General features: G+C 40.6%; 1 protein-coding gene across 2 annotated transcripts; it reads left to right on the top strand.

The window, feature by feature from the left end:
• The first annotated feature begins 1,319 nt into the window (after nucleotides 1-1,319).
• Nucleotides 1,320-27,684, top strand: TTLL12 (tubulin tyrosine ligase like 12). Of its 2 annotated transcripts, none has more exons than XM_071733257.1 (14): nucleotides 1,320-1,499; nucleotides 7,946-8,121; nucleotides 10,427-10,625; nucleotides 12,196-12,355; nucleotides 12,997-13,130; nucleotides 14,803-14,879; nucleotides 19,544-19,660; nucleotides 19,769-19,963; nucleotides 21,748-21,859; nucleotides 22,716-22,867; nucleotides 23,326-23,407; nucleotides 23,819-23,887; nucleotides 25,789-25,927; nucleotides 27,161-27,684. In XM_071733257.1, the coding sequence occupies exons 1-14, from the start codon at nucleotides 1,380-1,382 to the stop codon at nucleotides 27,310-27,312; spliced, it is 1,884 nt and encodes a 627-aa protein (XP_071589358.1). In that variant the 5' UTR covers nucleotides 1,320-1,379; the 3' UTR covers nucleotides 27,313-27,684. The 2 variants fall into 2 exon arrangements, with proteins under 2 accessions (XP_071589358.1, XP_071589359.1); XM_071733258.1 differs by lacking the exon at nucleotides 1,320-1,499 and adding an exon at nucleotides 2,913-3,004.
• The last annotated feature ends 204 nt before the right edge of the window (nucleotides 27,685-27,888 follow it).

Genomic DNA, 27,888 nt, shown 5'->3' with positions numbered 1-27,888 from the left:
TGTGGGAACACAGCACATTGCAAGGCAGACATAGTCTCAGGCAAAGAGGAAGATTTGCCTGCATTTACTATTCAGATATCCAACCTGAGGATCGTGCTAGGTCCTCAGCTGCAGAACTGTGGCGTGAAGTTACAGCACATAGGCATAATTTTTTAATCTCTCTCTGTGCCTGGCCAAGCACTTTAACTTGTGCTCTCCACCATATATCTCTGTGATTATGTTGGATGGAGCTTTGAGCACACTGGTCTAGTGGGAGGTGTCCCTGCCCATGGCAGGGGGATTGTAACTATATGATCTCTAAGGTCTCTTGTCACCCAAACCAGTCCATGATTCTTCATGAAGGGAAGGAATGCTGCTCTAGGTAGTTATACAGGACACGAATCCAGCGCCACAAGACAGAGCAGTGGGCAAAGAGATATTTCTTCAACAGGGCATTCACGGACATTCTTCACTGGCTGCACTTCATGAACTTAAGGCTTTCTTGACCGACTCCTGACCCTTAATTCTTATTTCTGGAACCTGTCTTTCATTTCCAGTGCTGTAGGACATTCCTCACAGCACACCAATGTGCTGCCAGATCATGGCTTGATTTGAGGATAGCACTGCAAAAAAAGCAGTTTCAACAGTCTTTGGATTAGACAATCGGGACAGAAGCACTGCCGGTGCCCACAGCAGCAGCAGCTCCCAGACAGCCACAACAGCAGCCACAGCAAAGCCCCAGCCTGCAGTCTGAGGAGCCACGGGTGTCAGAGGCTTTGCTTGTGTAGCTTTGTAACCCATACTTGAGTTGACACCAAATTAACCAGTAATGTTCAGGGAGCCTCAGGTTACACTGGTGTAGGCTATTCCCTACAAAATCCGGGAAGAAATAGATCTTACTAGCAATCACTTCTAAACAACCCAAGGAAAATACTGGGAAGCCACCTCCCTGCTACAGTCACCTGCGAAGGCCACAGCACCCTCTTACACTGACAGCTATTTGAGAGGCCTAAACTTCACTTGTCAAATTAAAAACGACAACAAAACCAAAAAAACCTTTCAATTTAAAAAGGACTGGCACCGCATGCGGTGCTCTCAGTGACCGCACTCCCCGTGTCTGAAGCTGGCAGGCAGCCCCCCTCACACCCCTCAGCTCCCTTTCCCTTGGGTGTGACTGGAACCCGCCCCCTGCTTCCCCTGAGGTGACCCCAACGGCCGCCCCCAACGGCCGCAACGGCCCTTCCGCGCGCCGAAACCCCACCCCTGGCCGCGCCCTGCCACGCGCGCGCAGCTCCCTCCCTCTCCCTTAAGCGCCGCCCCTCACACTCATCCCTCCCCCCTTCCTCTCCCTCCCCCCTTCACCCCGGCATCCTCCGGTCTGGTAGCGGAGGTTCCGGGCCATGTCGGTAGACAACGAGGAGGATCTGGCGGACTTCGTGGCTCTCCATGGGGCCGCTCTCCGTGCGTCCAGGGTCCCGACGCTCTACTGGGAGAGCCTGTGCCGCAAGCTGCGCGGCGAGGTGGGTGGCTGCGGGCAGGTGCCGCCGGGAGCGACGCTGAGGGAAGCCCCTTCGGCGGCAAACACCGCGGGGGGGCTGCTGAGGACTCTGTGGCGGGGTGTTGGGTACCCTCTTCTCCCTTGCCGAAGCTTGGGAGTGAAGCAGCCCATCCCGCGGTGATGAGGGGAGCGCGGAGGGCAAGCTCTCCTGAGGCGAGCCGCAGCTCGGGATTAGGTGTAAAAGAGATTAGGTGGTTTGTGCGTATCTGATTTCGTTTTTTGTTGTCAGCGTAGAGCTTGGAAACGTTTGGGGATCCTGGTAACTGGAGATCGAATATGGGCTAGAGGTGATGAATATGTCCTAAACCCTTCAGACTCTTTTGCCAAGGAGGAATTTAGAAAAGCAACAGTGGTAGTCATGAAGTAAAGACATTGTTATATGTTAATGTTTTATGGTTTGGGTTGGCTTTTATCAGTTTGTCGGTTTGTGTTTTGGGGTTTTTTGGTGTTTTTTTGTGGGTGCTTCTTTTTTTTGGTTGGTTGATTTGAGGCGGGGGGGTGTTTGGTTTTTGGTTTGGGGTTTTTTACTTGTTTCGTTTTTTTCCCTTGGCTTTCTTCACTTTCCCGCTGCTCTACTCTATTCTCAATAATTTATCAGTGTGCAGAGCTAACTCAGCTCGTCTTGCATATGCACCACTTGCTTGTCTAAGGCTGTTTTCATGAGTGGTTTTGTCGTGTTGGCTTGATAATTTATTTTTGATCTGAGTAAAAGTCATCCAGCGTTTGCAGAGCCTGGGGATAGAAGCAGCAGAACGTTCTGGCAATAGTTAAAATACTAACAGTGTAAGGACTGCCTTGTGAAGAATGTCAGTGTGGTGCTGTGGGACTTTTTATCATGCAAAATTATGGGAAAGGTGTTGGCCATTGTAAAATCACCACTCATAAGTCCAGTTACATAAATTTGGGGATAATGATCTTTGTGAGTCTTTTTTAGCCCTCTTGCTGTAGCCCTGCCCAGGCAGCACGCAGAACATCCCTTTGCTGAGGCTGGGTATGTTTCAGCTGAGGTTGACACCAGGAACTCCTGGACCTGGCCTTGAACTAAAAGGAGTAAAAAGTAAAACTAAACTGGGGACACAGACACACTCCAGGATGGGTAATCTCTATTGATCAATGTTTTTAGCAATCATCTGCTTGCTTCCTGAAGAGTAGTCAAGAGAAGGGAAAGAGAAACAAAGTCGAGAAAAGGAATAATTCTGGACAAAGAGCTTGTAAAGACACAAATTGAATTTAGATTTTTGTTTGTTTGTTTTATACATACATGAGCAGCCTCAGTGGTGAGGAAAGGTGTCTGGGATTTGTTGGAGTAATGAAACAAGGAACTGAGGCAGAAAAAGGGCACAACCTAGTTGTCTAGAGACCAGAGTGCTCCAGGGAGTCTGGAGGAGACTACCTGAAGAAGGAAGTAAGAATGACATGAATTTTCAGTCCTGGGGAGAGAGACAGAGACCTGATGGGAACCTCAAGGTATGGGGAGAAAAGGGAACTAACTGTGGGGTGCAGAAGGGCTTGATGAGAACAAGTGAGATGGGATGAGAAGTTTGAACAGGATGTATAACACAGTGGGGCAGGAGAGGGGACTGTACTTTAACATGTGTATTAGTAAACTAGTTTCAACTTACTTGAACACTTCTTTTTGTGTCTCAACTTTGAAGCTGGAATAGGAAGGAGGCATAGCAAGTCATTATTTGATCTGAGTGTTTAAAGCACATGCAGTCAGGAAGGGTCTGAATATGTTCCTGTTGCTTTCTAACTGGTGTGGGTCTGGTACTGCTAATAACAGTAGTGTGTATGTGTATTACAGAGAAAATAGGTCTACATTAACTTACAGCTCTGAAAAAGTTTATGTGCAAGAGACATGGAACAGGGAGTATCTATTGCTCTGCTTAAATATGAAGGTATGAAGAAGAATGTACTGGAACAGGATAATAAGGCAGGATAAAGCTGGTAAAGGAACCCAAAGTGGCAAGTTGTTGCATTGCTGTATGCCGGTGTTATGAAGCTGGAGAGAGATGGCAAACTTTGGAATTTTGCTGTGACATAATGCAGGCTTAACATTTATGTTTTGTGGTTGAAATCCTTGGACTCTGTTGAGGGTGTGTGTGTATGTGTGTGTGTGTGTGTGTGTGTGTGTGTGTGTGAAATTTAGAAGATGAAGGAACAGAGTGAGGAGACCCATAGTCCTGATCCTTTTACTGAGGCTGGGATGGAGAAAGGCAGCATAAAGAAAGCACATGCCCTAAGGTGGCAGGCTGCTTCTTCTGTTTCATCTTGCTAGCAGTGGTGGCTGGGTGTGTTCTTTTGTACTAAGTGTTCCTGTGTGTGAAGAGAGAGAGATTTAATTATTTCAATGTGCTTAGGAAGATAAATTAGGCTGCTGATGGTGCTTGTCTCTACTGTTGTAGCTTGTGACTGTTAATCAGAAGGACAAAAGGATATGGAGAAAGCAGGGCTGTCCAGGGAAAATTGCTGTGAGGAATGAGATGAGCCCTTGAGAAGGGAGAGCGAGCTATAGTACCTTACTTAGAACTGGGTAATGTGGAATGGCTGGAGGAGCAGTAGTAAAGAAAGCAATGGAGATGAAGGGAAAGGTGACCATGTTCCAGTAGTCTGTGTAATAAAGAATAACTGGGGCAAAAAAAAAAAATCAGTGCAACATGGAGCATGGAATGAGTTTCCTTGTTTCATGCATGGAGGTGGGAGGAATTTTTCATTTGTCCTAACCTGTTGCAAAGATTAAAACTTTCTAGCATTGGACTTGGAACATTTGCATCCACAATACAGATAAAAATCTCTTTTACATCAGTACCTCTAGAACCCAGCCCAAGCAGCTGTTTTCCAACACAGACACATGCTTCAACATACTGAGTGAATGCACCCTCCCTCCTGTGTGTAGGTTAAAGCTTGTGAGAGAAGTGGAGGGTTGGGTTTTTTTTTTCATTTACCTTGAGATCTGCTGGAGCAAGTTTCCTTCTGAGAGCATTATGTAACTGTCTATTGAATTAGATTGCTTGTTCAAGACAGGGCATATCTGTTAGATCAAGAAACCTGCTTTTATTTATTTACTCTGCATTTACCATTCAGTGTCTGTTGAGAAGGAAGTGTTTCCATATTTCTGGCTGAAACTCAAAAAATAAACCACATGCGTGTGCAGTAATTTACTCTAAATTCTAAAATTCTACTTCCAAGTGTTTCTTACGTTACTGGAGAAACCACGTATAGTCTGGCTATTAGCCTGGGAAACGCAGTGCCTGCATCTAATGTTATTCATAATGTTGGGTTTTTTCTATTCCAGTCATATGCTAAGTTATGCACGTATGTGTACTGCAGCGAGATTTTTGTGGCTCCAAGATGTTGCTGACAGAGGACTACTTAGAGTTTCATCCTATTTAGGAATGAAGGCTTTTAATTAATTGCTGGGAGGAATGCAGCATGATCAATATACTACACTTCAGTTTCCTGAGCAGAGGAGGGAAGGCTGTTGCCCAGAGGCTAGCTGTGGCCTTCAGAGCAGCTTGAATTGTGCCTAAAAGCAATTTGCTGGAGATTCATGTGCATGGAAATTGTCTTGATATGTACCAGCTTTGTTATCCCATTCTCTGGCCCATTAAGTCTGGTTGGTGAGAACTGCACCTGACTGTGAAGAGGGATGGATTTTGCCCAAGCATATTTTGCTTGCAAATAGTTGTGCCATTGAACTATGTGTCTTTTGCTCTCTTCTGGAGATTAGTATTTAATCTGGTGGACTACTTCATGTGAGCTCTCCCTATTCTGTTTCGAGCAGAATGTTAACACTTTTCAAATTGGTGGCATGATGTTACCCATCTGTTTTGTGCTTAAGTAGCTTAAGATTCCTTTAAGGGAGCTGCTCTGCTGTTCCATTGTGTGGATTTGCAGCGTGACAGACCCTCTTCACAGGAGGGAAGAAGAAAGGAGGAGAACAGTGTTGTCCACCCTCTCAACAGGCTCTGTGTCCACACCAACCAGGCACTTCTGCCAAACCGGTCAGTTCACTACTGAACTGTTTGCATTGCCACTTATGAGTCTAAGAAAACAACAATACAAATCTCATGAAAAGCCACTGATTAAGGTGGTCTTAAGCTGCTGCTCCAAAAAAAGTGAATTGCTTCAGTTGAAGAATACACCTAATTGACTTTTTCAAGGTTATAATGTATTATTTTTTTTTAGCTTAACTAGAGTGAAAATATATTAAGAGAAGAGAAGTTTTGCTAACTGCAGCTGGTACAGTCTCATGCAACTGATGTTCTATTGGAAGGAGAGGTCAAAACTTTGGCTTAGAGGATTTGGAGTCTCTTCCTTTTCAGTTGTTGGGTTTATATTTAATAAAATGTAAAGCAAACACCCTCAATTAGTTGTAGAAGGACTTGATACATTTATTCTGGGTGTTAGGTGAATGGGTGGAGCCTGTTGCAAGTCAAGGCTAACCACTGAGTCAGCAGGTGGCTCACCTTGTATCCCCACTCTTACAGACTCCTTAAGACAAAATGTCAAGTGTAGAAACATATATAGTAGCATACAGTAGCAGGTGTCCAGTGCATTCCAGTGAATTATACTGTGGTTTTAATTTTCTAGTGACTGCCAGTCACTTAGCTGCTGTTTATTCTGCTAGCTAATTACCTTGATGAGGATGGCTCTTGACCCATCATCACCTCAAGGAGTGGAACATGTCCTGTTGCATGTGTCTGTCATGGGCTGAGATTTGCACTTGTGAAGTGAGCTGGATTAGGGAGCTTATCTATCTGAGACCTAACATGACAAATATAAGAAAATATAAGCACCATTGAGAGCCACACAACTAAGGACTCTTCCTTTTTCTGGGACCTGCCTGTGGTTACCTCAGCTTAGAATGGCTACAACTTGTACAGGCAACCTGAGCAGAGACTTAAAGAAATACTGGTGGCTACTCCTGTAACAGCAAGAAGTCATTATATTGCTTACTACTGAGTAATGTTGACCTCTTTAGCAAAACTGGAAAACTGGGAATAAATTAGAATTTTATAGCTATTTTCATAGCTTCATACTGAAGCAGATGATATTGAGTCGGTTTCTACTTTTTAAGAATAGGTGTATTTCTAAACTCCAATAATGTTGTTGACAAACTAATAATGCTTACCTTAAAAAAATGTATACATAGAGTTAGCCAGCACGTTGATGTGATCTTTTTATTCCCCCCATTCCAAAGGAAAATGCCATCCCCAGGTTCTGAGAAAGGAATTTCAGGTACTTCTCCAATTGGATCTGGTCTATGATACCATAGACCATAGGCTTAAGATCTGAAGTAGGTGGTATTTCCTCAGTGCCTTCCTCCCTTGCTGTCTGTTGTTTGGGCAGCTATCTGCTTTGTCTAGGTGGCCTTGCTTTATAGGTGTGGAGTAGATTTCTTCCTCTCCTTATTGAGGCTTAGCACAAATAATTATCCTGAAGGAATGCTCACCTGAACAAAGTTTGTCACTGCCTCTGGAACTTTACAACTAATAACATGTCAATGTCTAGAAGTAATGACTCTCAGAGAGTGGGTGTACTGGGGCTTAACATGTTAAATTAGCAACTCTAGAGGTCACACTTCTGTGTCTTCCTTCCTCCCTGCTACTTTCTGGTGAGTTTAGATTGAGATGAAGCATTTGTTTGCTCCTGCCTGATGATTCAGGATTTTAATGAGACTTGACATATTTATTTCTTTTTAAAAGTATGTGTTCTTTTTGAAATAATGGAAGTTGTTAGCAGAGTTGTGGTTCTACAAAAGCTACGCAAGCCCATCATTTGGCAAGTTTTTGACAAAATGGAAACTTGTGTAGTGATCTGCTTCATTTGCATAGGTTCTAGATCAAGATCTGTAGTAGGCAAGAATGCAAACAAATCTCTTTCAACACATCAATAAAGTGTATAGACCTTAACTTGCAGCACTATAAGGAGCCTCTCAATTTATCCAGAGATGAGTGAGTATGGTCCATTCCATGAGTAGGGAGAGAGGAGGAGGGGAAACATAGTGGTGAAAGGTCTTTCTTCAGTGGCCTTAATGTACATTTGTATGGTTGTAGAGTCTGGATATGCTTGGTTTTGCAGGTCTTAATTTGTTGATTTTAGCGAAGTTCAAGAAAGATACTCTGTTTTCAGCTTCTAGAATTCTTTAGGAGTTAAACTAGTAGAGGATCATCCAAAGAAACCTACAAAGCTTCCTGCCAATATCAACTAAAGAAACTTCCCAACCAAACAGCTTTATTAATATGTGAAAGAACAAATCATGTTATTTGTTTACTTGTCAAGTTAAAAATGCCAGTTTTTACCAGGTTAAATGTCAAAATTGTAAGTGCTTCTCTGTATTCTGTTATGTATGTTAGGGTGCTGCTTCAACTGACTGCTTGATGTTTTGTCTACTTTCAATCTCAGATATTTGATGCTGGTGATTACTTTGGTATAATGCAAGTAGAAGAGGTGGATGAGGAAGAAGAAGGCGATGAAGAAATGGAAGAAGAATTAAAAAAGAAACCAAATCCAGGAAATGAGCCTTGTTTCAAAGTGATTGTAACAAATGAGAATGGGCTTCAAGCATCCAATCCCAATAGGTGAGTAGTGATTTCATAACTAGTTCAGCCTTAGAATAGTCCTAGATCCTAAAATGATATGGACAGTTTGCTCTAAAACTTGTTTGAACCTATTCAGAAATCTTCTTTTCATACTGTAAGACATAGCTGCTGGTTTGGGGAAAGGTGCAAGCTCTGAGGCACATTTTGCAAAGGCTGACTAGGAGAACTCTGTGTTACCAGCAAATGCTGCCAGTCCTCCTTGGTTCACAGGGAGCTATGCAAAGGCCTCAAACATTGGTGGGGGCTCTGTGTGGCACTGCAGGGAGCCCTGAGTGCCTAGAGATGAGCAATCCAGCAGATAATAATAAAGTAATATTTAATGGTGAGATAAAGGCAGTTTCATCAAACATTAAATACAAACAATTAATGATGTGGTAAAGGCAATAATGAGATAAAGCGCATCAGATGTGAAATACAAGAATTAAAATTGTTGTCAGCATAAACATGGTCAGCTAATGCACATGCAGGATGAAAGGTGGGTGAAGGGAACTATAGGAAGGTTTTGCCCCAGAATCCAGGGAGCTGATGGCTACCTTGCTGCCTCCCACCAGCCACTGAGCCCCTGCAGCCGCTGCTGTGCAGACAGGGAAGGAATTACCATGATGGCAGGGACTGCTGTGTCCCCACATTCCTGGTTGCCTAGGGCTGAGGAGGATGCCAGGACACCATGCCTCTAAGTCCCTCAAAAAAAAAAAAAAAAAGGGTGGGGCAGTGGGGTAGAGGGGAAGAAACAACTGAGACCAACAAAACATCTGGCTTTTCCACCAGGCAGTGTTCTGGCTTCCCCTCCACACTTGGAACTGCATCCAGAGGTGCTTCTCCGCTGCTTCCTCACCACCATCCCTGTCATTTACACTCTTGCACGAAGGACTAATTGCCCATTTAACATGTACTGGGCAGGGCAGGAATGGGCTCACTGGCCTGCCCTTCACCTCCCCTAAGAGATGGCTCTGCCAGGCACTTGGGGCCCCTGCAGAAGTGCACAGAGCTTCTGCCCATGTTCAAGGGCTGTGCAGAGCTCACCATGCACTGAGGAGGACCAGTGGCATCTGTGGGTAATGCAGAGTTGTCTTGTGGAGAGTTGTCCCTAATTCAAGAGTGAGATTGTGATTGCCTGCTATGTGTACAAATATAATTGAATACATCAAGTTACTGTTGTATTTCTTTAGAATCAGCTTATCTGTTATCGATATAAGACTAGTATGCAGCTATAAAATTAAAAAAATAGTTGCATCAGAAACAAATCACTGTTACAACACAGCTTTTTGTGTTCTTTTTTGTTTGAAACCTAAAACAGGCCATTTGCCATATATTAATAAATGGCAGTGAGACTTTCATACCTTTTAGGTCATAGGTAAACATGCAAAGCCTGAAAATATAAGTTTAGCTTTGATGGGTAAAAATAACATAGGCCATAGGTAACTATGGCATGCCTGCTTTAACTTAATTAATTGCATTTCTAATTCTGAAAACACACTTAAATTATGAAGTTCACAGTAGCTGCTGTGATAATCTTGGGCTTCCATGCAGCATACAGGGGGTGTGGGAATGTAGGAGCAAAATACTCGCATACCTATTCGCAAACAGATTTCTAGAGTTTGAATTTAGTATTCTTTGCAATGCTTAATTTTAAAAAGAGATGAGGTTTCTTCTCTACATGAAATCTCAGATACCGTAATAATTCAAGGATACTCAGTGTACATGACAGCTGACATGTTTTTAGCTTTATGAAATATGCATAGTGGGGTGGCTTTGTTTGGGAAGGGGTTGTTAGGGTTTTTTGTTTGCTTGTTTTGTTGTGTTTTTTTTTTTTTTTAGCAAGTGGAATCCAGATTCTTCTCTGACTTTGTTCAGTGAGAGAATATAACCAAACCAGAACTCTTCTGTTTGAATAACCATTATTTGTAAAAATCATGCAGTCTAAACAAGGGTTAAACTTGTCAAGGGAAGCTGCACCAGTTGTTAATAATTATAAAAGGGAAGAAACCTATGTGTTTCTAGCCTTTAAAAGGAACTAGGCTTATAAACTGCGTGTACTGTTCTGAATTTTCTCCTCATTCTCCTGGAAATGGTAATTAATGCACAATAAGCCTTCTGGAACAAAAAGGAAATGTAAGTTACTGCTGCCAAGTTGTTCCTAACCTGTAATGGTACAGTGTGTACTTTGGGAGTAGGAAAGGTTTGGATATCAAACCTACAAGGAAACACAGCTCTTATTCACAGAACGTTTGGTTATATATGCGTAAAAATATACGATTGTAATGTTAACAATTTTCTCTGTAAGCATTTTCCTCATCGACCACGCCTGGACCTACCGTGTTGAACACGCGCGCCAGCAGCTGCTCCACGTACCCGGTTTACTGCACAGAATGACAAATCTCATGGGAATCGACTTTCACGGAGAGATCCCAGACGAGGGCAGTATTGAGCAAGTGCTGCAGGAAATGTGGAAATACAATCAGACCTACCAGCTTTCACAAGGGGTAAGTCTCTAAAGCCTAACCGGGATGCTATGAAGTTCTGGGCAGTCCTGAGTGAAGACATTCCAATGTATGGCTATTAACAAAGATACCTTTTCTGTACAAAAAAGGTCCTTTACAGGCACAAATTACAAGCACAAGTGTCCTGTAGTGTCCAGTGCACAGTGGCTAGCTACCAGCCTTCTGATTAGAACTTTGAGGGGCTTTATAGAAGGGCTAGAAGGGAAATACCCGCTTGTATGGGTTTTTTCCTACTCATTTTCTCACACTGAAGGAAAGAATCTGTTATGAATAAACTGCCTTGCATAAAAGTGAGTGTCTCAGCAATGCTCACAGTGTTCCTCATCTATATAAAGTGATTTACATACCAGGGATATATCTGCACTTAACTTGCTGGTTTGTATTTGGCAACTGGTTGTACAGAAATAAATTTTAGCTCTGTGTGAATTTTACTGTGTAAATGTTAGTTCACCCTCAGTTGAGAACCAGATAGATTCAAGATGGAGTGCAAGTGTTTCTAGGTATAGCTTACACCTAGGGCTGCTACTTTTAGGTCGTGTGAATAAGACCACACCAAGTTTGGTCCCACTGCCCTACATAGTCCCTCAGACTGTACCAGCATGTATTGAGACTTCAGACACCTTCAGGTGCATATGTGCTATTTCTGAGGGCATTGAGCTTTTGAAAACAGTTTTGTAGGGTCTGCAATGTAGCTTCTAGGCTATTGTGACTCTTCTGGGTTGGAGAGGTGAAAGGGGGATCTGAACAGTATTTCTCAATCTTTCAACCCTATGTCTTTGTTTTCCATCTTGTTGTCAGGAGTGGCTTGTGAGTCAGGTGGAGCTATCTGGGTTGCCACCTGAAAAGTGAGTTCCTGGAAGACAGTTCAACCTGTGGTTGAACTTGTCTTCTGTTCCCCTTTCTGGCACTGGGCTGCTTGAATATCTTAAGTCTAATCTCTGTGCTCCATTTCTGCATCTGTAAAAAGGCAACCACGCAACTTAAAAGTGCTACAAAGCATTTTAAAGTTTATTCATTCATTTGAGATTTTATCATGACAAATGTTACAGGAAGAGGCACTTTGATGCAACCTCAATATTCTCATGGGCAGCTGTTGTTGCAGGAGGCACTTATGGTCTCCTTCACTCTTAAGTTGTAAACTTCAAACTTCAAACTTGTTTTAGCAAACTAATTCTAACAGAAAATGAAGGAAAACTAATCTTACCTAGTGCCCTTCTGCTGGTTTAACTCCCTGAACTGGCTAGTTTGGTACTGGGGTAGCAGGTCTGGTAGGCAATAGCACTAGCATAAGAAAGAGAATGGGATCATTGTGCAGCTAAGTTGGGAACAGGCTGTTTCCAACAGTGGCTGGATGCTAGGCTGTCTTAGCCTCAGAGCTGCCAGGATGAGAGTGTTACTCTTTACCTAGTCTAGTACCTGCTCACCATCTTAGCTAGAGTAGGAAACAGAGAAATGGTGTAGGAGGTGATGCCAGTGTCTTCTGTCTTGCAGTGGTTTGGGTTTTTTCAGAAATTGATATGTGCAGGTTGTCTCATTATCTTAAATTGTGCAGACAGCAGAGGAGAAGGTTCCTGTCTGGTACATTATGGATGAATTTGGATCACGGATTCAGCATTCAGATCAGCCTAGTTTTGCTACAGCACCTCTGTTTTACATGCCTCAACAAATTGCTTACACAGTTCTCTGGCCTTTGAGAGACCTTGAAACTGGCGGTGAGTGTGTATCAAAGTTTGGTGGGTTTCTTATGCTCTGAATAGAAGATGGGTCATAGTCTTGCAAAGCATTAAGCACTTCATATTAGAACAAATATTTCAAGACCAAAATGACTGCATATTTGTAATGTTATCAAATTTAAAATTTCTGTGCCTGATATTTCCATAATTTATGTGATAGTGGCCTTTTATCAGTCAAAATGGTGACAACTTAAATCTTGTGCCACTGTCTTAGTGAAAGTACTGATTCAGTCATTTGAGAGTTTAAAAAAATGTTTTAAGAGTCTTATGTTTATAGCTTCGAGTCAGAAAGTAAAGTGCTGGAAGTTGAGAAATGCCAGACCAGCGATTTACTCCTGTAATCTTGGTTGCTGGCCACCCTACACCCCCATCATGTGGAGGAGAGAAGTGTTCAGCTGTCTGACTAAACTGGCTTAAGTCAGATTGTGTTGGACTAATTTTTGTATCCTAAATAATACCCTTTGAAGGTAGTTCTTTAATTACCTCTAATTTTACATTTAAAATAACAAAAGCTGCGGTACAGTTAACTGATCAATTGCCATTTGGGTGCTATGCTGTGAGGAAGATGTGCGTGGAGAATGAGCGACGGTTCCTGGAAGGTTCTCCTTGTTTTGCTGCAGATGAAGTGACTCGTGACTATGCTTACGGGGAAGCAGATCGCTTGATCAGGAAGTGTGTTCTGTTACCATGGGTGCCTAGTGAAGTGCTGGATGTCAACTGTTTTACACCAGAGCCATCAGATGAGCATTACCAGGTATAATTTCAACAAGTTAATGTCATAGCTTACCTCTTCAGTAGAAGCAGTGTCCAAAAAAAACCTTGCAAGAATTCTAATTTTGCTTCTCTCTAGGTTTAAAGATTGATTCAGAGTATAGCTATTAGATAAAAAAGTAGTTTCTAAGAAAGCATGGTGAGACAAGAAATGTCTTGGGTATAATATTTAACTATTTGAAAACTGAAGCAATGCAAATGAGTTCTAAAGTGTTACTACAGTATTGTGCAACTTTTTAATCTATGTACTACATGGTACTTCATATGGGGTACCCATCTTCCAGTTCAATATTTGATACATTTTCTATTAGGCTTACTGATTGGATTTGTTATTGTAGCACTTCTGGTCAGTCTTGAATTACAGAAAGCTTTATTTTAGTATTTTAGGAGTGGTTATATTTTTAAACCTGTTTACTCACTTAATGTTGTGGTTTAGAACCATAAAATATTGTAGCAGAGATGTCTGTCTTTAGTTTGATGAAACTGTTGTAAAAAACTCACCTGTTTTGTTTTGAATTCGCCTTTGTACTAGAAGTTTATGATACTTAAATTTGTGAAATTAATGTTGTTTGGAACATTATGAACCAAGTCTGCTTGAGGTTCTTTTTTAAGAAAAATGAAGGAACCTGATTCCTATGAGGATGCTATACTGGCCATGAATGGCATTCCAAGTACAACTTCTAAAGGTGAATCTACACCCCAACTATCTGTTTCCTACAGTACACGATAGGCAGAATATGCTGGATCCAGCTTGCTATGAACAGTATCTAGTTAGAAATTAAGCTAGCCTGTTTCTGCCAATTGAAGCTATACATTCAGAATAGCTAGGCTAAATTGGATTTTGCAGTTTGGAAAACAGAAGTGTAGTAAAAGATGGAGTGGGGTTTTCCAAGCATATGTACTGCTGAAGATATTTTTTTTTTTTAAAGATGTGTACCACTCCTGTGATTTTTATTTTAATCTGTAATAAAACATGGCTAAATGGTCTATCTTCAGTTTTGTTGCAAATTCAGTAGCTTTGCCTTTTACTGAATATGACCATCTGCGATTTGGTATTTTGTTTAATGCTTAGGAGAATCATGAATTTCTCATGGTGGTTCAACAATGTTTTATAAACCCTGGTCTTGAAGCCATATTTCTTGTTGCATTTTTACTACTGTTACCTCTGATGATTCCCTTCTGCTCTTAAAGTGATTTTTTTTTAACACCATATTACACAGTATGGTTTATTTCTCAAAATACATCTTTAGTGGAATTGACTTTTGCCAAAGGCAGCAGACTGATGAGATATGCAGATGGACTGTCAGTTTTACTATGACTACAAATGCACTTGTATACATGTATTTACTTATATGGAGATAAAAAAGTGCTGAAAGTTACCTGTAAGGGTTTATATTTTGAGAAAATTTCTACAGGCTAAACTTGGACAGGATATTGCTAATAAAGCACTTGGATGAACATTGGGTCACAGAATATTTTATCTGTAGGTTCTCCTTAAAGATTATGTTGTTTTTCAGTCACTTTTATAAAACTGATTATGCACCTTAAAATTCAGCTTGCTCTAACGTGCTGTTCATATGTGCTGTGGAGTTTCACAAAATGCTACTCATATATTTTGCCTAGTATTAACTTTTTGTGTTTTGGGTTTTTTTTAGGCTATTCTAGCAGAAAACAAGGAAAAACTGCCTATAGCAATAAACCCTCCAGTTTATGACAAAGACAAAGTTTTCAAGTACGTATCTGCAAACAAAATGTTATCTTATCAAAATTAAGTATAGTAATTGCAGTGTGTTGAGGCTGAACTGCTTTTTCCAGCTTTGAACAACAGAGGTGAGCTGGAAGTGTTTTTATATGTAGCCATTTGCTTAAGATTCTGACTTACAAGTTGTTCTTGTTGGATTCTTCAGAGTGAATGGTTTGTCTTTTATAAAATGTATAAAAACAAATTTAGATTATTTTTTCTTTTAATAAGTACCATCTTCTGGGTGAAAGAAAAGTGGCATAATGTAATGCTATTTTCACTGAGGAATATAAATCAAGTATATAAGAGAGACTTAAGACTTCTCACCGGCATTATAGCATGTATGCCCTCAGGGGTACATGTGCTTCTCTGTGCAATATGAATATAATAGGCTATTCCACTTCTTCAGGTGAGATTGCCAAAGAGGAATTTTGTCAAAACCTGGGACACTGAAAATTTGATGTGTGCCTATCTACAAAAATGGAAGCGTATGCTGTGAAACTATTTTGGGAGCAAGCTGGAAGAACACTGCAAAATAAGGGCCTTATGTGAGCAAAAGCAGTGGAACTGCATGACTAGACAGCCTTAATACTAGTTCCATTCCAGGAAAACTTAGCATTATGTAGCATTGCTCTGAGTTGCAGTCCAGAGTGTTGTAGTCTTGATGGTGGGATCTGGGCTTTTACTTGGAACATTTTGCTTAAGGGATGAGGTTAGGCTGAAACATATTTGGTTGGCATACTCAAACCCCAGCTTCTTGTATTGAGAGGATTTGTTATTTACTAGATCAACTTAACTTGAGAAGAACTACTGAAAACCAGAACAACTCTGAGATGAGAGGCATTTCTTAGCTTGCTCAAGGATAGTCTAGATTTCAGTATGCAGTTAAAAACTATGGTTTCTGACCTGTGTGGAGAAGCAAAAACTATTTTTTCATCCAGTGCACGTGCTTCTACTTCAGGTTAGGGAATCAAAGAGTTATGCTTTCTAATAGAGATGGAAGATATTGGAAGAGAGTGAAGATATTGGGAAATGTCAATTTTCACTGTTACCTCTATTTTGTCTCATATTTCAAGGGAATGCCATTCATAGAATCACAGAGTAGCTTGGGTTGGAAGGGACCTTAAAGATCATCTAGTTTCAGCCTTCCTGCCATGGGCAGGGACATCCCGTCTATATCAGGTTTCTCAAAGCCCCATCCAGCTTGGCCTTGAACACTTCCATAGAGAGAGCATCTACAGCAACCCTGGGCAACCTGTTCCAGTGTCATTCACATCAGGGAGGAAATGAAGGTGGGGAGAACACATCCCAAGTCCTTCCTGCCCTGCTTCTAAGGAATGTCGTCAGCACCTGTTTACTTCTAAAGGTTTTCCCCTGTTCTTCTGGTTCCTATCTGGAAAGGAGACATTAGAGCAGCTTGGTGTCCACAGGAGGCCAGAAGGTCCTTCTTGAGTTGGAAATTTTATCTACTAAAGTTCCTCCAGGAGCAGGATAACATCCCAGAGTCCAAACGACATACTGTGAGTTTCAGACTTCTGGTGTTCTTGCCTTCTTTCAAAGCTTTAAAGATTTTAAGGCTGTCACCAGAGACAGACAGATGGGAATGCATGAAGCTGGGTACGTCTGTGTAGACTGGTAATGTGTACGTGCTCTGCCTTGTAGATTTCAAATGCTTTAGGGGATTTGGAAGAAATAAAATACATGAGGGTGTAAAGTTGAAAACCTGGTACAAATTCTTAATGGTCTTGTTTCCAAGTAGAAGTAAAACAGAGAATTGGAACATCAAATAACTGGTTAACACAAATCCTGAAAAGCAAGATAGCAAGTACATGTAGTTTGATATGGCAAAATTATAGGTTTAGGTAGGTCTTACAGCATTAATAGTAACTGCTGCCCTTGGGATATTGTTCTGTGCAGCTGTACTGATTGCTTCTGGATAAAAGAGCTAAATGTTTCAAAGGCAAATTTCATATGAGTAGCCCTTCCAGTTTGTGTTGGGCTTGATCGTCTCTTTCTCTTGATCTTCTCTTTCATGTTTTTCTTCATCTACATCAGTCATTTTTTTGAAGATGTCCAAAGAGCTGTTATGAGACAATAGCTCTTACTTTAGATTGGTCTTGTCAGCTCTGTGCTTCAGAAGTTGATTCTCATAAATGGTTTTTAGCTTTCTATACTTTAAGTAAATTATGTAACATCCAACATGTTTTACCTTATTTGCACAATTCCACCTAATAATATTTGCTTTAATCCCAGGCTTTATAGTACCCCCCTATTTGTTTGGCTCTAAGCACCAATTAATCCATTTTAACACCTTAGGTTCAGCATCATTGTTACTCAGTTGAAAGAACTGTGAGAACCATCAGTTGATGAACCAGAGCTTTCAAATATATTTGCTGTAGCTGCAGCTGTAGAGGAAGGAAGCCTTATTTTTTTGACTTCTGAAGATCCTCTACTGAGTCGCTTCCACTGATTTAGTGAAAATGTTTCTTTGAACTTTACCTGTAAGTGCACTCAAGGTCTCTAGTAGTTCATATGTGAAGGAGTCTTAGCTGTAACTCTTTACGTCTCCAGTGTAATGCTAATTTTGAACCAAAGTTTCACTTCTGTCCTGATAAGTGCAGATTTAACTGGACTGTTTTTCAAATAGCTAACCAAGTGACAGTACTGCCTTAGCCCAACTCTAACCATGGCTGTATTTAAAATACATAGCATTATACAAGCTTTATCCAACCACATTGCTTTCAGAATAAGGGTACCCAGCTCTGTACTTGACTGTGCTACTTGTAGCCTTTTGCCTGAGCTGAAAACCAGATACTGCTCACATAGCCTAGAGTCCTTGAAGGTCAGCCTTCTGCCACAAAAAAGTGTGCCATGTTGGCAAAGTATTTCCATACCATGCTAGAGTTGCTTCCTCACAAGAAGGAATAAAAACCAAAACAAACAAAACCCTAAACCAAACGTTTTGCTTTGATTTATTAATTTAGTTTAACAAGCAGAATAACTCAATTGTGTAGATCTGATTATCCTGTTGCTACTAAAATGTATTAGCTAGGTTTGGATCCAGCTACACAGGACTAGTGGTTTTGTGGGATGATAAATTGTAGGGTATGTTTTAAGGGACTGATCTGAGAATGCATGAGCAACTTAAATTCTAATATTTCTTGTGTTCTTGCATGCATATTTTTGTGGGCACGTTGGGGACTTCAAGGCTTTATTACAGTGTTATAAGGCTTTTTAGGTCAGTATTTTTTTCTTTTGCTTCACTAAGGACCAAAAGTTGCTCCAAACCAGTGGATATTTGGATAGTTTGTAGAAGAAATTGGTTTGACAGAACTTGTTCTGGATTCAGTACATTGGATTTGGTATTGTACTTTCCCCTAGTGTACAGGCATACATGAAGAAGCCAAGAAGACACATATTGCAGAAAGAAATGCTAGTGGGGCTGTGTGGAGACACTAACTTTGTTGTAATAGTGGGGAAAGACTGGTGACTTCTTTCATCAGGTCATTAGCTTTCATCTACAATTAAGTAATTTCTCTCAGTCTTTGGCTCCAGTATAAAAAGTGCAGCCATTGATGTATGTCACATATAGAGCTGTGGAAAACATCTTATGTATTTTTCTTTTTATACTTTCCCCTGTGACTGAGGTATTTCTGCAGTTTGTTTCAGTGAAGGCTCTCTCAAGGGAATGTATCTTCCAATTGGTTAGTAGTGGAGGAGGAGAGTTACACAACTAGTAAGAATCTGTCTGGAGAGGAGGAAGAATATAGTGGTTTCTCATGGAAAATACTAGTGGTTGCTTGGTCCTTTTAAATTTTCCCTTATCATGAGATTTGCTTTCTATGTCACCCTTGCATTTTAAGTCATTGTGCTGAATTCTGAATTAAATAGCCTCACTTCAAGATGTAAATGATTAAATTAACCTATATTGCTATCTGCTTATTTTAGCATGTCATTGATTTTATTTGAGAGAGGAATTTCCTACCGTATGCAACATTCTGCCTCTTTCTTGGCTATGTTCTGTTATGTATATCAGGTTTGGGTTGGGTTTTGGTGTCTTTTTTTTTTTTGTGGGGCTGGGAGGAGTTTTGTATATATTTTATGAATTGTATGTATTCTATCTATTTTGTGCATATGCATAATGTACATACTTTGGTATGTTTTTATTGTTCGGAAATGTCTCTGTTCATGTGAAATTCTGAAAATAGTCTTCTGAAGCTTCTGAGTTGAACTGACAAGATTTCCTATGAGTTTCTCTTGTTAATGACATCAGGATGACCTTTGTGGGTTCTTTCAGCAGCCAAGGCATTTACAAGGTCTCTCTCAGGGACTTGTCACATAGAGTAGTGAATTCATTTTAGTTCCTTGTCAAGGAATTAGTCACTGTCTTCTGAATAGCTTCTGAATTTTTGTGCATGTTGTCGGAGCTAAACTGTCTTTGAGATTTCTGTCTCAACATACAAAATTTTAATCTGTCCCACTTCAATTTAAAATGTTTCTGTGGGCTCAAAAGAGATTCTTGCAGATAGTGTGTATTGGTAGAGCATAATTCTTGTAGGAAGCCAAGCTTAGAAGCTTGTCTGTTCAAGCAAGAATTGATGAGTTTCAGAAACCAAATTGATGTTTTTTTCATGATTTTCTTTTTCTTCTTCTAGGGTTTTCACAGATATTCAGCAAGTTCTCAACAACCTGACACATCCCCGTTTTGTATTCACAGACAATGAGAGAGAAGCAGACATTCTTTACAACTTCTCGCACTTCAAAGATTATAGGTAGCCATTTTCCTTGATAATACAAATTCTTCTATTGCTATAAAAACTGGGCTCCCAAAGGTGTCCCCAGTCTTCCTCCTTTCACCCCAAAACTTCCCTGTTTTGTAGGAAGCTAAGTGAGGAAAGGCCTGAGGTAATGCTGAATCAGTTTCCATGCGAGAACCTTCTGACTGTCAAAGACTGCCTGGCATCCATCTCCAGACGAGCTGGAGGACCAGATGGACCAAGATGGTTGCCTCGTACTTTTAACCTCCAAACAGAATTGCCTCAGTTCATCAGCTACTTCCAGCAACGTGACAGAAGGTGGCATGTGTTTCTACTTATATTTTGTGCTTTCTTGATCCTGCTTTACTCAGAGACCACTAACCTGCATTTTGGGCTTAGCAGCTGTTACACCACCATGTGTTTGCTCTCGCTGCATTTGTGTGCAAGTGACTTTTACCTGAAAAAGCATGAGCTTTTTAGGTATCCTCTTTACTGTAAGAGTAGCTGAGCAGCAAATTTTGAAACATAAACTTCGCTATGATTTGAATGCAGATTTGATAGCTGTTGCTTTTTGTCAAGGAATTACCTCTTGTATTTAACAGATACACAAACAATGAAAATGTGTTTGCAACAAATGTTGGGGTTGTTTTTCCAGGGGAACAGTAGCAGTTGTTCTTGCACTAAAGCCAGAGTAGAAAATGCTTAAAGTAACTGGGTTCTGCAACATTGTGGAAGCTCTAGTGTTAGCCTAAAGCAGTTGTGGAGGTTTAGGGTTTCAATTCCAAACTCTCTCTGCTGCTGCAGTTGACATGGAGTGGATAGAAATGGTTATAAACCGGAGCATAAGTGGTCCCATATAAACATTAGGAATAATTTTTTCACTGTGAGGGTGACAGAGCACTGGAACAGGCTGCCCAGGGAGGTTGTGGAGTCTCCTTTCCTGGAGACATTCAAAGCCCACCTGGATGCAATCCTGTGTGACCTGCTGTAGGTGACCCTGCTCTGGAAAGGGGGTTGGACTAGATGATCTTTCGAGGTCCAACCCCTAACTTTCTATGATTCTATGAAACTAAGGTTTTCCTCTGGTAAGAGGAGAGTGCATGAAGTACTACTGGTAGAATTACCTCTACGCCTGGCATCGAGTGTTCTGTTTCAGTAGTTACTTCTTCGCTGACGCTTGTTTGTAGCGCCACCTGCCAGGCGTTTCGTTTGGCCGTTCGTCGCTCCGCGTTTTCTGTTACTGACTCGCATCACCAGGAGAGAGCGCTCCTTCCATGGATCCCTGCTGTGTCGTGTTTTAGTTCCTTTTTAATATCCAGGATTGATCGTCAATGCAGTGGGCAGGTAGGGAATGCAAGGGAGGGGATAGGAATTTTCAACTAAACAAATAAAACAGGCCCCCTTAAGTTAAAGCTGCTAAACATCAGCTCAGTTTATGCTGTTTATCATGGAGCTTAAGAAGTTCCTCGGGATTGTTAATAGGTTGAGGAAAGGAAGACATTGAAGTGTCACCTTGCCCTTACTTAGAAAGGGGTTCAACTTATGTTGAAACACTAGCATGTTGCCTGTTTTCTTTAAGGATATTTCAAATAGTTTTGCCACTTGATGTGACTAGAAAGTGAGAAGATGGTGGTGTGCTTTCATTTTTGTGCAGCAGGAATTCTTGAGGTATTGTGGGATTTCTTCACAGAGATGAGTTATGATGTCATTTAACGTGCATGATTTGGAGATGTTATTAGGGAATCAGTTTGGAAAATTGCATGATGCCATTACAGAACATTTCCAGACTCCAGATAGTATGATTTTTGAACCCATTACCTTTGCGTATTCTTGATGATGCTGCCCTGCTGATGGGCTGTTTTCCCCTTTTGAAGGAGTCAGATGCAGAAGAATGAAATAGTAAGAGCATATCTTCCAGTTGCACCAAGGCTTACTGCTCCCAGCTGTCAGTCAGAAGTCCTTAGTTCTTTCACTGTAGCCCACAGCTTTATAATGCATTTATTCAGGGGAGTGTCTAGATCAGTTCAAGTGGCTGTTGGAACAGATGGAAGAGGTGGATACTTACAGGTGTTAGCTTCTCTCTTTCTCTTTCTTTCTCTCAGAGGAGAAGACAATCACTGGATATGCAAACCGTGGAACTTGGCCAGAAGCCTCGATACCCACATCACCAACAGCCTTAACAGTATCATCAGGCATAGGGAAAGCAGCCCAAAGGTTAGAAAGCCTTAGTTTTGAATGATGTGGAGAGCTGCGAAAAATCCTTCATAGAATGAGGTCTAAAAATACAAAGGAGGATTTTTTTTTCTTCCAAATTTTAGTGCTGGCCATAAGCACACACTTGCAATAAATTCCAAATTGATGCAGGTTCGACTTGGTCAGCTCTGCATGTTCCAGCAATGAACTCAAAGAGCCTGATGCTTTCCTATTTAAAAAAATAAAACATCCCACAACAGTAATGAATACTTGAGCATGTTGCTGCTTTACTGCCGATGCTGAGACTGGCAGATGAACACACATAAGTTACAGTTACTGCTGATTGTAAATTTTGGAACATTATTTCTCTGTCCCCTGGTTGATTGTTACTGCTGAACCACATCTCTGCTCAGTGGCACAAACTACAGTCTTTGCCAGTAATAGATGAGTTGTGGAGGTTTTTATAAGGAATCTGCAATATTAGTGCTGGGCCAGCAATTAAACGAATGACAGCTGTCATATGTCAGAGCATCACTTAAGCTTTATTTCTGTTGTGTGGAATGTTTGTATTTTCTGGAATGGAAAAATGCACAAAAAAACTTGCTTCACCAATTTATTTGAAAAAACAAGGTCGCTGAAATTATAAATAAAATTAATGTTATGGTGTTTAAAAATTAATACATTCTGGCCTCCTCACCATGATTTCAAAGAGTTTGATAAAAGGTAAATATATTTGTATAATGACATTGTGTATTTGTGCACACTTCTAAAGAAAAACTGAAATGCACACAAGAATACCTTAGATAATTGAGATCCAGCGATTCTTTGTTTTTATTTCAGTAGAATATTTACTGTGAGTGGTTTTGCTTCGTTGTAGGTAGTGTGCAAATACATCGAGAATCCAGTCTTGTTCCACCGGGAAGATGTGGGGATGGTGAAGTTTGACATCCGCTACGTGGTATTGCTGCGGTCCATAAAGCCACTCAAGCTCTATGCCTATGATGTCTTCTGGCTGCGCTTCTCAAATCGGTAACTTGCCTTTCCCTTATTAATGTGGAGGGGCTTAGAATTAAATCTGATACCTTAGAATCATAGAATTGGCTGGGTTGGAAGGGACCTCAGAGATCATCAAGTCCAACCCTTGATCCACTACTGCTGCAGTTACCAGACCATGGCACTGAGTGCCACATCCAGTCTCTTTTTAAATATCTCCAGGGATGGAGAATCCACTACTTCCCTGGGCAGCCCATTCCAATGCTTGATCACCCTCTCAGTAAAGAAATTCTTTCTAATGTCCAACCTAAACCTCCCCTGGCACAACTTGAGATCTCTTGTGCCCTCTTGTCTTGCTGAGGGTTGCCTGGGAAAAGAGACCAACCCCCACCTGGCTACAACCTCCTTTCAGGTAGTTGTAGAGAGTGATGAGGTCTCTTCTGAGCCTCCTCTTCTCCAGGCCTTGGAAACCAAAGAGTTGGTTTTTTCCTTAGGGCATTTTCACTTGATGACTTGGATGACTATGAGAAGCATTTCACAGTCATGAATTACGCTCCTGGTGTAACATTAAAACAGGTAAGTAAACAACCTAAAACATTCTCTCACCTTTCTGTTGATAGAAAATCTTCCAGTGCCTCCTTTGTGACTGTTGCCAAATAATCTATTCCACATCCACTTAAAAAAGCAGTGAGGGTGCTAAACTACCCTAAGCAAATATTTTCTTATACTCTTCCCCTTCTGGACCATTAATCACCTGTGGTTGTATAAAGTAGTACAAACCTACATGTTGAATGTTACTCACAAATATACAGATCAGTAAAAGAATTATTAAAATGACAGCTAATCATTGTCAAATACTTCAGTGTGATCTTTTATAACAAGAAATGCCTATCTGGATTTGTATGAATAGCAAAAAATACTTGATATTCTGTCTGATTGTTCAGTCCATCCTAACCAAAAGTCTTCGATGTTATTGAACTGTTTTAGGTACACTGTGAAGAATTTATTCCTCTGTTTGAAAAACAATATCCTGAATATCCTTGGACAACAGTACAAGTAAGTCAGCAAGTCATCTTTCTCATCTAAATGTGCATAATTTTTTTTTTAATTCATCAAACTAGCTTTGTCAAAAGTGATGTTTTGCTGTTTGTGGGATTCTTAATTCAGAAGACACACTTCATGTGCTTTGGTTCCAACAAAGGATAACAAATGTTAACCTTTACTGTGGAAGCATTTAATATAATTTTCCTTCAAACATCTTGTTGTTTGCATATGAGAATTTTATTTCATGACTGCACTATGAGAATTATTTGGCCTAGTGATAAAGCTTGTCCTGACTACCCACAAGATCCTGGGAGTAGGATCTTTTTTCTTGTCCTTTCCACCTTCTTTACAGAAGGTTGCTAATAGCCTAAGCACATGGTTGTGAAGATGCAAAAAGGCAGGGAAGTTCAGAATACAAAGTGTGCTAATCACTACAGTTGTTGCTTTCATGACTGAGGAAAAGTTTTCAAAGCCTTCAGCAGAATATTAATGCTGATTCTGAAAAGCTGAACCACTGAAGTATTCGGGCTCTTGCTTCCTTTGTTCCAAATGGCTTCAGAAGATAAGGAGGTGTCAGAACAAGTAGAAAACTAAGGTAAATAGGAAAGTACAGTATATAATAATCTCAGTGGAATGGTGGCATCACAGGTTATCTTCTATATATTTTAAGCAGAGCTGTCCATCTGAAAATCTCCCTGTACACTTTTTGGGTTAGCTTGCTGCCCATTGCACCAGAGCTGACTCACAAGATAAGGATGTACCCAGCTGTCTGATAGAAATAAGTGCTGCTCTTGCTCCAGGGGTGCTGTGCTTGAAGGGTTACAGTGCTTGACTGGATAGTGCACAAGATACATTTGTATACTGTGGCATATTTAGAAGGAAACCAGTTAGGCTGGTCTTCTCTCTTTTGTAAAAGACTCCTCCTTAACCAACATAATATGTCTGAGCTAGCAAGTTAGAACCTCTGTTTTAAATTAAATCTCGCCTGTGAAGCTTAAGGTGAAGAGGTGGTTCAGAAAACATGCACAAAACTGAATTCCTGTGTTCTTCTGTATTATCAGGAACTAGAAGATGCCAGATGAACAGTAGCTTAGCATTTGTTTGTGCATATACTTTCAAAAGGGAATAAATTACCCAGCTGTGGGTAATTCCATAAGTTAATTTAAATCAGTTTTACCTAGAACTTCATATCCAATCAGTGATACTTGAAGTGTGACAGGTTTTTCAGCATTAGGTTTAAAATAGTCTGGACATGACTACAAGAGGTGACAGATGTCGGAATAGTACTGTAGGTTACCCAGAGTAGTACTGTGTACAGAATAGAAGTATTGCACCATGTTTTCATTTGCAGAAGGAATGCAGCATGAACCAAATGCTAAAATTCATACCTGCGTGTTCTTTCTGGTTTATTTCATTTTCCCGTTGGGTATCTGATTATGCCACTTATACCAATGCCTTACGTTCTGAAAATCCCCGCCACTTTTTTAGAGGTTTTAAGTGGACAGAAGATTTTTCATAGCAGAAGAAAACAAAATGAAGCTAGAATACAACTCAGTAGGCAGGAAAGTCAAAACTTCACAGTTGTGCTGGTGTCCACAGAACTCTCCTGGGTTTTCTTTTTCTCCTTCTACACATAAGTGCAATAATTCCTGACAAGGGGTGTAATTTTGATATTAAATGCATTACTTTCAAGGTTTCTGTAGTACTGATTTGGTCCCCAGAAAAGTCCATTGATATTGTCAGGTCCTTGGTGTTTTCACTGTTTCATTTTGAAACTAATACTGTTCAGATATTAATTTGTTGGCTTATATAGTTTACCTTTAAGAGGCTGTATGAATGAAGTGATTAAAAAAATATTTATTGCTTTTTACATAAATTTCGCTTCTTATTCAGAGATCTTTTCCTGTTTCTAGGCAAATATTTTTAAGGCATTTGCTGAATTGTTCCAAGTTGCTTCAGCTAAACCTGCACCTCTTGGCATCTGTGACTATCCATCATCAAGAGCAATATATGCCATTGACTTGATGCTGAAATGGGACACCAGCAGAGATGGTGAGAAGCTCGTTCCTTTGAATGTTAAATTATTTGTAGACCTTTTCAAGAATGTATTTCTTCCATATTCACTCTTACTATATTTTCAAGCAGTGTGAGCTGCATGCTCTGTGCCTCCCACTGACGTCAAAGTGTATCTGGAGTTGCAGATCTGTGGGGTTAGTGTCTGCCACACTGGTTAACAGTAATGATAGGGGAGCTGTTAACTGTGCTTGGCTGAGTCCTTGCTTTTCTTATGCCCCTGCTACTGCCATTCTCTGCTTGAAAAAAAAAAAATTAAAAAAATGTAAAACTCAAACGAAAGCCACACACAAAAGGCAACTGTACAGCAATCCAGTCACTCTGATAGCAGCAAGTTTTCTCTCCCATTTATTGTGAAACAGTATGTGAAATACCTCTTTCTTTATGAAAACCTTAAAGAGCCATCTTCCTATCTGCAGCTTCCAGGCTTGGCCCAGTGTCTTCATTATGCATTTACTTATTAAAGTACAGAAGGGATCACATTTGTCATTTCAGTGCTTTTGATGTCCTCAGGACTGTTACTCAGTTGTTGCAAAGTCTCTGTAAGAACACATATGTGAAGCTGCTTCATGTTAGTGCATGGCTAACAACTACTTGGAGCCTTTCTTCCAGCCAGTTACAGAGGTTTGGTATCAAAATCCACCAAATGGGGTGAATTCTCTATTATCTCACCCAGAGACTCAAAAATGTTCTTTAAGCACGACCAAGCCAGACACGTGTCTCTTGCACATAAAAAGCAGCAGAGGCACAGGCACAAAAAGGACTGCTGGGAGAGTATTAACAGAGTGCACTCTTTTCTTATGGCATTGTGGTCCCCAGGACACAGGAAACATTAATTTCTTGTGCCCAGGTTTGCTGAAGGAGTGATGTGTGTTGGATGGGTCCCCCTAGCCCAATCCTGCAGTGGCTGCAATTGTCGAGCAAGATAGTTGTATCAGGGAGATCCTGTTGAATTGCTGCGAGTTCTCATTGTAAATGAAGCATTGAATTAACACAGTGATAGCAGAATCTGTTGGATAACTGTCTGCTGGATGATCTCCATCTCTCCAGAAAAACCCAGACCCGCTGAAATAAAAACACCCTACCTGCTTGCCAGGATGGGTCATAAAAGATGGGTTTTTCCTGTCATTTCTTGTAATCTCTGGCTTAAAGACAGGTAGGGATTCAGGATGTGTATAGAGTTTGAGGCAGTGTTTGTATTCCCCTTTACAGGGAAAAGAATAATGCAGCCTCAGATCCTGGAGGTGAACTTTAATCCTGACTGTGACAGAGCCTGCAAATACCACCCTACCTTTTTTAATGATGTCTTCAGCACCCTATTTCTGGATGAAACAGACAGCTGCCATGTGACGTGCATTGTCTAGCCACAGGAGTCTTGACTGTATTAATTCCTTCATAGAAATGCTTAACAGCAAGATTTATATTTCAGTTCTATGAGCTGCTGATGCAACTATTTTCCTACACTGATAATCAAGAAAAAAAAAATCCATATCAGAATATGCATATACCATATACTGTATTGATAATTGTTTTGTCTACATTTTCCTTGTCTTGCTTAGTTCTATAGATCATTGGGTTTTGTTGACCAAATATGTTGTTTACTGAATATGGGAGACCTCAGAATAGTACAGTAGCTGGAGCAATTGACTTGTTTCTCAGGTAGCCTGATTGCTTGCGTGCTGGGAAATATGCACAAGTTACTTATGTCATCATTAAAAATATAATTTCCTGAATAATGTTGGAGTTTATATGTCTTTATCTCTCCCTTTGTTATGCAAAGATGTAAAATGTTCTGATGGGAATATGGTGTTTCAGTGCAATGAACTACTAGGGTAATGACATGAAATATTTGATGGGTCTGCCCATTTTTCTTTTTTGGAAAAGGCAAACAAAGTCCAAAACATTTAACAGTCATGTACTGCCAGCCTTAGCCTGTCCCT

The sequence above is a fragment of the Heliangelus exortis genome, chromosome 1 (assembly GCF_036169615.1).
Source record: "Heliangelus exortis chromosome 1, bHelExo1.hap1, whole genome shotgun sequence".
NCBI lineage: Eukaryota > Metazoa > Chordata > Aves > Apodiformes > Trochilidae > Heliangelus > Heliangelus exortis.
Note: the sequence above shows the minus strand (reverse complement) of the source record. Positions and strands in the feature narration are given on the sequence as shown.